Here is a 12,617-nt window from a genome sequence, read left to right on the forward strand (position 1 = left end):
CTTCCCACAACCATCAGATTTCTGAATGGTCCATGAACACTAATTTGTTATTCCCTTTTTCATGCACTATTTATCCATTTTGTAATTTATAGTAATTTTATGTCTTGGCACTCTACTGCTGCCACAAGACAACAAGTTCCCTGACATATAAACCGGGAATATTAAATCTGATTCCAATCCTCATCTTGTATTCCCGGCAAAATAAAACAAACCTAAATTTTAAAAATGCTAAAAATAGTTGTACAGTATAGCAGTGCTAATCCTTGCCTCTATCAGACTTCCAGGGAAAAGTCTGCGGCCAACACATCTCATATATTAATAAATATTGTTCTGCCCTCTCCAGGGCTAACCTAAAGAAAATACTAACATTAATGTTGTAACAGCAAAGCCTTTTGACAATATGATTTGCAAGCTGACTTCTCTATTCAACCATAGAAATGAGTGTTTTTTTTTTCTTTTCTATTCACCCAGAGCTCCTCTAATGCTACAAGAGTGAGGTACTTGCTATTTCCTTGTCTATATTCCCTTAAGATAGAACTACTTGGAGAAATATATATCCTCTCAATTCTGATGTCATCTGATAATCATGTCTGACATTGGCCAAGAGAAAAGCTAAAACAGGTTTTAAAATGATCCAGATCACCACAATATAAAAGTTAAAACTCAGCACCAAAGAATTCTGGCACATCGCTCAGGGAATGTCTTGGAACTGAAGAATGTTGTTCAAATGTCAGTTAATTTAAGCAGATTTAGATTTAGCAGAATGATGCTCTCCCTAGGGAATGATTTCAACGTAACCGTGTTTATTTTTAAAAATGGTGCAAGAATTTCTGATCTTCTTTCCAACAAGAAGTCTTTTAGAAAGGCACAACTAATCTCACTCTCAGATATGTAGAATTAGCTTAGGATGCATCTACCTCTGTCTGACTGAGTCACACTGAATGTTAACTAAAAGCATAAAAAACGAGATTAAAAATTTGTAATGGTGCAATAGGACATTGGCAGATAATCTATAAAGTTGACTAACTAAAGGTAACTTTTTTATATGTACAACCAGACACATTCACTAGAGCTGGAGTTAACAAAGGTGATGTTATGTTCTAGCCCTGAATAGTTAAAAGACCTTGTCCAGTTTAGGACCATGAAATAGTTTTAGTATTGAAGGTTTTAAACCCCGATAGGTTTTGTATCACAGCATTTCTGTTTTGACTGTCAGTCCACTGCTGCTTATCACAAGCTGCACAATCTTACAGTGTGAAGGGGTTCTGCATTTTACCAAAGTCCCAGGGGAGACAGAGGAATCGAGAAGAACACAAGAGATAAGGAATGGCTTGTGCAGTCCAACTGATGCCTCATTCCTCGGTGAATGTACGTCCAGGAGAAATGCTGCTGTTTTGGAGAAAATAAAACATTGTACAATTACCACAGAACGACATTAACTGTTGACTTTAGATAAGGTGAACAAAACATTGCTAGACTCATATGCGCAGCACCAGATACTGTTAAATCCACCAGCACATGACTCAATGCAATTTATGGTACGTATATTGTATAAGAGTTACAGTATAAAATATGGCCTTTATAAATCCTCCCTGGGATCCCTCTAGACTTCAGTGCACATGCATTGTGAGATTGCTTGACTTCTGGGATCCATCACAGTGATGTTGTTCCCCATCATGTATTTCTGTTGAAGTCACTTGTCATTTGCTCCCAGTGTGTACTGTGGTTACTGACGTAGATCTCGCTCGCTGATCGGACCCTACCAGCGATATAACAGAAGGAGAGGACGCAGCCGATGCTATGCTGCAAGCAGTGGAAGCTGAGAGACCTGCAGGAAGTCATGGAAAATATAGCAATTAGACTGATTAGCAGCCGAGCATATTGGTGTTAACAGTTCTTCTCCCCACCACCCATAGATGCTGCCTGACCCACTGAGCTCCTCCAGCAGATTAGATGTTCAGATTCCCGTGTTCACATTTCCTCATATCTTGAACATCATAAAGGACCCTCACCATCTTGGTGACTTTATTAGGAGTTTGAAGGGATTCAGCATGTCAGCAAATACACTCGAAAGCTTCCATAGTTGTACAGTGGAGAGCATTCTGACAGGTTGCGTCACTGTCTGGAATGGAGGGGCTACTGCACAGGACCGAAAGAAGCTGCAGAAGAGTATAAATCTAGTCAGATCCATCTTGGGCTCTAGCCTACAAAACATCTTTTAGTGATAAGTGTCTCAGAAAGGCAGCGTCCATTATTAAGGACTTCCAGCACCCAGGGCACGCCCTTTTCTCACTGTTACCATCAGGTAGGAGGTACAGAAGCCTGAAGGCACACACTCAGCAATTCAGGAACAGCTTCTTCCCCTCCACCATCCGATTCCTAAATGGACATTGAAGCTTTGGACACTACCTCACTTTTTTTAAATATACAGTATTTCTGTTTTTGCACTTTTTAAAAATCTATTCAACATGTGTAATTAATTTACTTGTTTATTTATTACTATGTTTTATTTTTATTTTTTTTCTCTCTCTGCTAGATTATGTATTGCTTCGAACTGCCGCTGCTAAGTTAACAAATTTCACGTCACATGCCAGTGATAATAAACCTGATTCTCATTCTGATTCTGACATGCCCTCCTCTTGTTACTGCCACTCAGCTGGCTCAATCACAGGCACAACACTCCCAACCATCGAGGGCATCCTCAAAAGCCAATGCCTCAAGAAGCATCCATCATGAAAGACCCTCACCATCCAGGACATGCCCTCTTCGCAGTATTACCAGCAGGGAGGAGATACAGGGGCCTGAAGACCCACATGCAAAGTTTAAGGAACAGCTTTATCCCCACCACCATCAGATTTCTGAATGGTCCATGAACGCTACTTCATTATTCATCTTTTGCACTAATTATTTATTTTTGTAACTTATAATGATTTTTATGTTTCGCCGACATGAAACAGCAAACTTCTGGATATGCACTCAGTCTGTACCTAATAAAGTGGCCACTGAGAGTGTAAGTTCTTAGTCTTCTGCCGCTATAGCCCTCAACTACAAGGTTCAATGTGTTGTGCCTTCAGAGATGCTTGGCTGCACACCACTGTTGTAACACGTGGTTATTTGAGTCCTGTCAGCCTGAACCAGTCTGGCCATTCTCCTCTGACCTCTCTCATTAACAAGGCATTTTCACCCACAGAACTATCACTCACTGGATTTTTGTTTTTGCAGCATTCTCTATAAACTCTAGAGACTGTTGTACATGAAAATCCCAGGAGATCAGCAGTTTCTGAGATGCTCAAACCACCCCGTCTGGCACCAACAATCATTCCATGGTCAAAGTCACTTAGATCACATTTCTTCCCCATTCTGACGTTTGAGCTGAATGACAACTGAACCTCTTGACCATGTCCGCATGCTTTTATGCATTGAATTAGTGCCACGTGATTGGCTGCCTAGATATTTGCATTAATGAGCAGCTGTACCTAATAAAGTGGTCACTGAGGGTAGATCAGTGATAATAAACCTGATTCTGGTTCATTCAGCTGTGAACAGTAACTTCCACCACCCCTCACCCCATTGACAGATGCGACGCTTTACTGCAAATTACTCACAATCTTTACGAGACGTGACATCGGGCAGTGGTTTGGTGGGTCTGCGGCTGGCTTGTCCGTGCAGAGATGAGCCTTCCTGGCTGCTACCGAGCTGCAGTCTCCTCATATGACGTATCACCGCCGTGGCGTTAAACGCTTGCTGGAAACAAGAGAGACTTTAGTTTATAAACTCCATGGAAGTGAAATATGTTTGGAACACTCAAAGTGTGGAGGAACTCATCAGTTCAGGCAGCATCTATGGAGAGGCAACGTTTCGGACTAAGACCCTTACACGGTCTGAAACATCGACTATTTATTCCCTTCCATTGATGCTGTCTGACCTGCTGAATTCCTCCAGCATTTTGTACGTGTTCCTCAACATTTCCATCATCTGCAAAATCTCTTGTGTTAGGGAAATATTTTCAGTGGATTTCTCCAGAACCTAAGGGATCCATGGATCAACTATAAATATTATAGAACACTAGTCCCTATGTGGAATACAATGATTAAATACCAGGTCTAGTAACTCAGAGACTTGGAGTAATGGTCCAAAATTCATATAATGCCATGGCAGGTTTAGAAATTAAATTCAATCAGTAATCTAGATTTTTTAAAGATTTCTTTTACGTGACTGTGAAACTGCCCGACTCCAATAGTTATCAAAACTGCACCTCCTTCCACCCTGTCTCTTATGAGTACACCATCCCCTTAACTCAGTTTCTCTGCCTCTACCACAATCTGCCCTTCCCTCCCACTCTTGCCTCTCACTCCTCCTCACCTGGATCTTGCCTGACCCCTCCCCCTCCACAGCAACACACACAAATTGCTGGAGGAACTCAGCAGGTCAGGCAGCATCTACAGGGAGGAATAAGCAGTTGAACTTTTGGGCTGAGACCCTTTACCAGGACTCCCCCTCCAGCTCTTTGTGCCATCTATCTCCCCACTTCTCTTTCAGTCCAGATGAAGGACCTCTGCGCAAAATATCAATTGTCCCTCTACAGATGCTGCCTGACCTACTAAGTTCCTCCAGCAGCTCCTTTGTTTTCAGTCCAGATTGCATATTTTACATTCTCTTGTCTCTAAAAACCCTCCACTTTGTAAAACCCATCCAGGTTACCAGTGGCTTTCAGGAGGGGAAATCTGCCACCTTTGCCCATATGTGACTCCGGGTTAGTATGGACGACTGGAACACTCTCTCTGTGTGATACTTTCAGGCAGGCTTAAATGGACTGGTCCTTGTCGAAGTTCCCAATAAATTCATTGGTTGATGAAGAGCTCCTCCCTGGAGGGAATTTGGAGCACGAACTCACCTGGTCCTTCAACACCACATTTCCAGTCAAGAAAGCACAGCAGTGTCTCCATTCCTGAGGAGACTGAAGCGAGCAAGGCCTTACCCCTGATTCTGACCAATTTTTACAGCAGCACCATTAAGAGTGTCCTGACCAGCCCGATTACCACCAAGTACAGGATTTGAAAGGCATCTGATCACAAGACCCAACAAAGGACTGTGAGGACTGCTGAGAGGATTATCGAGGTTTCTCTACCATCCGTCCAAAATATTTATCAGGTGTGCTGCATACACAAGAACTTTGGCATTACCAAAGATCCCTCCCATCCATCCAACAATCTCTTTGATCTCCTACCATCAGGCAGGAGGTACAAGGATGGGAAACAGCTTCTTCCCTTAGGCTGTGAGACTCTGAACCACCCAGGTCTCATCATATATGAAGTGCCAGTAGTGTTACACTGTTTACTTTTGAACTTGGGTCATAAATGCACCTTACAATCTGTTAACTTTTTATGGTAATATTGCCTTATGTACTGTGTTGCGCACTTTGGTCCAGAGGGGTGATGTCTCATTTAGCAGTATACATGTGAATGGTTAATTGACAATAAACTTGAACTTGAGTTTCAGATTCATTCAGAAACGGTCAGTGAAATGCATTGCTTGTGTTAACAATGAACACTCCTAAGGGTGAGCTGCAGCTATTTTGTTGTAAAACACCTTAAAGCATTCGAACAGCTGTGAAGATTTTGGCATGGACTAGATGGGCTGAAAGGTCCGTAGCTGAGCTCTGTTGCTCTATTAATCGAAACCTTGTGCAAAGCATTATCAGTTCAGATTCATTTATTTATCACAAGTATTTCAAAACCTACAGTGAAATGCATCATTTGTGTTAACAACCAGTACAACCTGATGATGAGATGGGAGTTAACAGTTCGCTGTTAATGAAGAGACATAACATTCCAAACCTGCTCACAATACTCCAGGTGTGGTCTGACTAATGCCTCATACAGCTTCATCATTACTTCCTTGCTCTTACATTTGATTCCGCTTGAAGTGAATGCTAAGACTGCATTTGCCTTCCTTGCCATCATTTTGATCCATCAAAGGTACTTGAGTAGGTACGTGACAGTTTTAAAAGCATATGGGACAAACGTGGCCAAAAGGGACTAGCTAAGATGGGCATCTTGGCTGGCATTGGCCTGTTGGGCTGAGGGGCCTGTTTCTGGGCTGTGAGAGGTGAAAATCTCCGGTCTTTCTTGCTGCTGCTTCTCCTGAGCTGTTGAGTGGGATGGAGGACTGAAGGAGATGGCATGACCCATTCCCAAGCTCTCTCCAGCTGCCCTCACCCTCTGCTAGCCTAACCAATGTTTTACATACTTGCAATACGCCTTCTGTACTCGTACAGTCAATGCGTTTGACAGATAATGAAACAACTTTCAGGCTCAGTATTTGAGGAAGGATGTGCTGGCATTGGAGAGGGTCCAAAGGAGGTTCAAAGGAATGATTCCAGGAGTAAAAGTATCAGAAACATTTTATCTTTCCGGGCCTCTATTCCATGGACATCAGAAGAATAAGGGGGAATCTCATTTAACCCTATCTGAATCTTGAAGGCCAGGATAGAGTGGACGTGGAGAGGATGTTTTAATAAGTAGGAGAGCCTCGGATTGGTGGGCACAGCCTCAGAATAAAGGGGCATCTCATTAGAACTGATTTGAGGAGGAATTTGTTCAGCCAGAGTGTGGTCAATCTGTAAGTTGTTGCCACAAAGGGCTGAGGAGGCCAAATTATTTGGTGCATTTAAGGCAGAGATTGATAGGTTCTTGATTGGTAAGAAGGTTAATGTTTACAGGGAGAAGTGGGGAGAATGAGGTTAAAGAAGAATCAGCCATGATTGAATGACAGGGTAGGCTTGATGGGCTGAATAGCTTAATTCTGATAGTCTGATTCTTGCAGGAAGAGGGACCAAACTGAGCACAGCAGCCTTCCAGAAACAGAAGTGGTAATGCAGGACAACCTTCCATGAGTCATGCTCGACCTCAGGGCAATCGAGGTAAGAGTGGGGTACGGGCTGCCCTCTATTGAGACAGCACGGAAGCATAGCAGTGAACACAATACTATTGCAGCCCAGCTATTTGGGTTCAATTCCTTCATGTATGTTAGGAACTTTGTACATTCTTCCCATAACCACATGGGTTTCCTCTGAGTACTGAGTCCTCCCACCTCCCATAGACCCAGGGGTTAATAGGCTAATTAGTCACATGAGTGTAAGTGGAAGGTGCAGACTTGTTGGACCAGAAGTGTCTGTTACTCTGTTGTACCTCTAAATAAATAAATAGACAGCTGGATAGAGTGGATAAATAAATAAAGAAGGGGTCTATTACACCTTCCTGATAGTGCGGACAAAGACCATTGGACAAATGGTCCAAATGGACAGCACTTGCTGTCGGGTCCCTATGCTTCCATAGCACTGAAGGAAATAAAGGTCTTTCTCACCCTCCATTTGCTTTTGGCAAAATTCTTCCTGATCTGGGCGCTGACTGACTCGTGAATATTCTTGTTCAGAGCTGTGTCTCCGGCAATCCTGGAAAAGAGAGGACACACATTACCTCGGCTGTCTCCCAGTGAGCCCCACATTCAGTGCTCGAACAGCTCTAGCAGCCTTCATTCACAAAAGGTATGGATCAGAAATGGGCCCTTCGGCCCATTGAGTCTACACTAACCCAATTATCTCTGCACATTTGGTACTGCCACTGGTTTATGACTCCCATGTGTACCAAGATATAGTGAAAAGCTTTTCTGTATTCCATCCAGCCAGATCATAATTATGTCAAGGTAGTAAATCTTGACAGCACATACCATCAGGTTCAAGGACTGCTTCTACTCTTATAAGACTATTAAATGGTTCCTTAGTACGATAAGTTAGACTCTTGACATCACAATCTGCCATGTTATGATCTTGCACCTTATGGTTCACCTGCTCTGCATTTCCTTTGTGGCTGTTGTTTTGCACTCTGGTATTATTTTACCTTGCATTACCTCAGTGTACTACGTGATGATTTCAGCTGTATGAACAGTCAAGACAAGCTTTTCACTGTATCCTGGTACACTTGTTCACAATAAACCAATTCCAGTTCCAGAATGTAGAAGATAAATTAAACGTTACAATTACAGAGAAAGTGCAGGTAGACAAATAAAGTGAAAGGGTCACTATATGATAGATTGGGAGATCAAACGTTCATATTTTAGTGCATGAGAGAAATCTTCAAGAATCTGGTAACAGTGGAACGGTAACTGTCCTTAAGTCCAGTGTTTTGTACTCTTGGTATCTTATACCTGATGGGAGAGGGGAGAAGAAAGGATCACAAGGGAGGTAGGGGTCCTTGATTATGTTGGTAGATTTCCTGAGGTGGGGGAAGTGTAGGCAGAGTCCATTGAGGGGAGGCTGGTTTGTGACGGAGAGGACCCAGCAGGATTTCCAGTTTAACACTTTCCTTGTAGCACAGTGACCAAAACTGAACATAATATTCCAAGTGCAATCTCATCAGTGTCTTGTACAACCTTATCAAGACCTGCCAACTTCTATACTTAGCATCTTGACTGACCAGCCTAACAGAACCGCCTTCACTACTTTGTCTACCTGTGATGCTACTTTCACGGAACTCTTTACCAGCAACAATGTACCATTCAATCATGCCTGATATTTTCAGCCTTCTTCCCTTGCCTTCCCCTTGTAACCTTTATCTTCTGTACCAATTAAAACCCTTCCATCTTTGCCTTAAATACATCCAATGACTTGGCCTCCAGAGGCATCTAGGACAATGAATCCCACTGATCCACCGCCCCTTGGCTGAAGAAATCTCTCCTCAGCTCTGTTCTAAAGGGATGTCCCTTTGGTTTGAAGCCATGCCCTTAGAGCCTCGACACTCCTACTGATGGAAACATCCTCTCCATGTCCACTGTTTCCAGGCCTTTCAGTATCCGGTGAGATCCCTCCTCATCCTTCTGAACTTCAGTGAGTACAGGCCCAGAGGCACCAAATGCTGTCCATGCATTAAGGTTCAAATGAACAGTCTCAGCTCAGAGCATCAACAGTTTATTCCTCTCTTTAGATGCTGCCTCACCTGCTGAGTTCCTCCAGCGATTTGCATGTGTCGACCACTTTGATCACTGCGCACTAAAATGGACTTTTTTTTACTCTTGTTCTAATCGTGTTCTTTCTTGTAGAAACTATATTTAATATACCATTATGTTTTTCTAGTGAATGCTGTTTATACGATGCTATGTACCTGTGAAGCTGCTGCAAGATTTTTATTTTGCCTGTGCTAACGTGTACTTGTGCATTGACAATGAACTTGACTTTTGCAAGCCATGCAGGGATTCCAAAGGGAGTTTATTACTTGGCGATAAGCAGCATTTAAGAAACATTCAGGGCTCATAGAAATTCTTAGATAGGCATGTGGATGACAGAGAAATGGAGGGCTATGGGAGAGGGAAGGGTTAAATTTATGTTGGGGTAGGTTAAAAGGTCAGTACAACATCGTGGGCCAAAGGGCCTGTACTGCGCTGTAATGTTCTATGTTCTGCATGAATAAAGGATCAACAGTACCTGAGAGCCAGGGAAAATATTTCCATTCAGTGCCCAAATCTGTCTGCGGTACGTCAGACAAAATTAACAACAGCTGGGTATTAACAAAGCCACAGAGGCCAAATTTGTTTCCACTCGTTTGATTCTGCGGTCTGATCTCGGTCTGGGCCACTTGCCGTACACTCTCACAGTAGTGATACCTGAGGAATACGGGCTAAAACCCAAGACAAACTCACGGAGTCCATCCCAAGCAATGTGCAAGAGGAATGTGGTAGGGTGAAAGAGCAGTCAGGAGTTGTGCCTCTGCTGATGTGCTGAGTGTTCTATATGCCTGGACAGAGGCATGGCAACATAACAGTTAGTGTAATGCTTTTCAGCACCAGTGATTAGCAATTGGCCACATTAGAACCACCGTCACTGTCTGTAAGGAGTTTGTACATTCCCTTTGGGTACTCTTGTTTCCTCTAATGTTTAATGCTTAATCTTTCTTTAAATCTTTAAAACTGTTCTACAGTAGAAGAAGGGATAACGCACATATTATTGGAGAAACTTGTGGATCAGACGGCCTCTGTGGTTGGAAATGGTTGATGCACCATCAATAACTCACACTGAGACGTAGGCGAGATATCGGCTTTTATTGACTGGAAGAAGGAACCAGGAGTGAGTGTCTATCATACAATGTCTTGGAGACTGAGGCCGAGCGTCTGGCCTCAGATCTCCTTTATACAGGGGCCTGTGGGAGGAGCCACAGGAGCAGTCAGCAGGGGGCGTGTCCCGACAGGCACATAGTTCACCACAATGGTTAGGCCGAAATCCTTCAACTCAGGATGGAGGGAAGATAGCTGGTATAAAGGGGGGGGGGGGGGAAGCAAGAGCTGGCAGGTGAGAGGTGGATTCAGGTAAGGAAGGGTGAAGGGCAGATGGAGGAGGGGGTGGGAATAGTGAGATGCTGGGAGGTGAGAGGTGGATTCAGACATGGAAGGGTGAAGGGCAGATGGAGGAGGGGGTGGGAATAGTGAGATGCTGGGAGGTGAGAGGTGGATTCAGACATGGAAGGGTGAAGGGCAGATGGAGGAGGGGGTGGGAATAGTGAGAGGCTGGGAGGTGAGAGGTGGATTCAGGTAAGGAAGGGTGAAGGGCAGATGGAGGAGGGGGTGGGAATAGTGAGATGCTGGGAGGTGAGAGGTGGATTCAGACATGGAAGGGTGAAGGGCAGATGGAGGAGGGGGTGGGAATAGTGAGAGGCTGGGAGGTGAGAGGTGGATTCAGACATGGAAGGGTGAAGGGCAGATGGAGGAGGGGGTGGGAATAGTGAGAGGCTGGGAGGTGAGAGGTGGATTCAGACATGGAGGGGTGATGGGCAGATGGAGGAGGGGGTGGGAATAGTGAGAGGCTGGGAGGTGAGAGGCAGATTCAGACATGGAGGGGTGATGGGCAGATGGAGGAGTGGGTGGGAATACTGACAGAGGCTGGGAGGTGAGAGGTGGATTCAGACATGGAGGGGTGATGGGCAGATGGAGGAGGGGGTGGGAATAGTGAGAGGCTGGGAGGTGAGAGGTGGATTCAGACATGGAGGGGTGATGGGCAGATGGAGGAGGGGGTGGGAATACTGACAGAGGCTGGGAGGTGAGAGGTGGATTCAGACATGGAGGGGTGATGGGCAGATGGAGGAGGGGGTGGGAATAGTGAGATGCTGGGAGGTGAGAGGTGGATTCAGACGGAGGGGTGATGGGCAGATGGAGGAGGGGGTGGGAATAGTGAGAGGCTGGGAGGTGAGAGGTGGATTCAGACATGGAGGGGTGATGGGCAGATGGAGGAGGGGGTGGGAATAGTGACAGAGGCTGGGAGGTGAGAGGTGGATTCAGGTAAGGAGGGGTGAAGGGCAGATGGAGGAGGGGGTGGGAATAGTGAGAGGCTGGGAGGTGAGAGGTGGATTCAGGTAAGGAGGGGTGATGGGCAGATGGAGGAGGGGGTGGGAATAGTGACAGAGGCTGGGAGGTGAGAGGTGGATTCAGACATGGAGGGGTGATGGGCAGATGGAGGAGGGGGTGGGAATAGTGACAGAGGCTGGGAGGTGAGAGGTGGATTCAGGTAAGGAGGGGTGAAGGGCAGATGGAGGAGGGGGTGGGAATAGTGAGAGGCTGGGAGGTGAGAGGTGGATTCAGACATGGAGGGGTGATGGGCAGATGGAGCGGGGGTGGGAATACTGACAGAGGCTGGGAGGTGAGAGTTAGGTGGTATTACATGGCCGCAGATGGCAGAATCTGACAGGAGAGGAAGGTGGAGCATGGAATAGAGGGAGGGAGGTGGGGAGGGCAGATGGGAGTAGTGGGGAAGGGTACACGGGATAATGTTGAGAGAAGGAGAAAGAGACAAGGTAATGGGGGCAGTTAGATCAGGAGGTGAGAAAAAGCGAATGGAGGAGAGTAGTTGGAGAATTCAGTGTGATGCCACCAGGCTGTGGATGTCCCAGGTGGAATATGAGGTGTTGCTCCTTCAACAAGAGAAAAGGCCATTCAACCCATTATACATCTGCTGACTCTCTGTGGAGCAATCCCATAATCCCTTTCCCCTTGCTCTCTCTGCACTGCCCTGCTGAATATCACCTCTCCAGGGTCTTACCCCATTCCCTCGTGAGGGGCTGACTGCTTCTGCCCTCCACCCCTATAGGGAGGGAGTTTAATTATTGCCACTCTCTACTTAAGGTGTTTACCCTCTCCCTCCCTGCCTCTTGGCCATGACACTGAACCCTCATCATCTGGCAGTGGGAAGATCCAAGTAGGAACAGCTTTCCTGCATCTGTCCCTGTTGAAATCTGCAATAAAAGCAAAATGCTGGAAACGCTCAGCAATTCAGGCCAGCGCCTGTGGCTGTAAATCTGTAAATCTATTGAACAAAGTTTTACAGATGAACATCAGAAAGTATTCTAACTTGTTGCATCAGCATCTTGTATGGGTGGCCACTTCACAGGATCGGAAAAAGCTGTAGGGTTGCAAACTCAGCCAGCTCCATCACGGGCAACGGCCTCCCCAGCATCAAGAACATCTTCACAGGGCGATGCCTCATAAAGGCAGCATCTGTCATTAAGGACCACCATCAGCCAGGACGTGCAATCATCCTGTTACTACTATCAAGAGGAGGAAAAGGAGCCTGAAGATAC

At 45.3% G+C, this 12,617-nt stretch overlaps 1 protein-coding gene across 1 annotated transcript in view; it reads right to left on the reverse strand.

Annotated features, from left to right (window-relative positions):
• Positions 1 to 512: 512 nt before the first annotated feature.
• camk1da (calcium/calmodulin-dependent protein kinase 1Da) overlaps positions 513 to 12,617 on the reverse strand; it is a 288,325-nt gene continuing 276,220 nt past the window's right edge. Inside the window, exons 9-11 of the mRNA XM_059987285.1 lie at positions 7,366 to 7,453; positions 3,606 to 3,744; positions 513 to 1,828 (exon numbers count right to left, since the gene is read on the reverse strand). Coding sequence (XP_059843268.1) covers positions 1,701 to 1,828; positions 3,606 to 3,744; positions 7,366 to 7,453 — 355 coding nt within the window. The 3' untranslated portion in view covers positions 513 to 1,700. The remainder of the gene's footprint in view (positions 1,829 to 3,605; positions 3,745 to 7,365; positions 7,454 to 12,617) is intronic.

This window comes from Hypanus sabinus, chromosome 13 (genome assembly GCF_030144855.1).
Source record: "Hypanus sabinus isolate sHypSab1 chromosome 13, sHypSab1.hap1, whole genome shotgun sequence".
Taxonomy (NCBI): domain Eukaryota; kingdom Metazoa; phylum Chordata; class Chondrichthyes; order Myliobatiformes; family Dasyatidae; genus Hypanus; species Hypanus sabinus.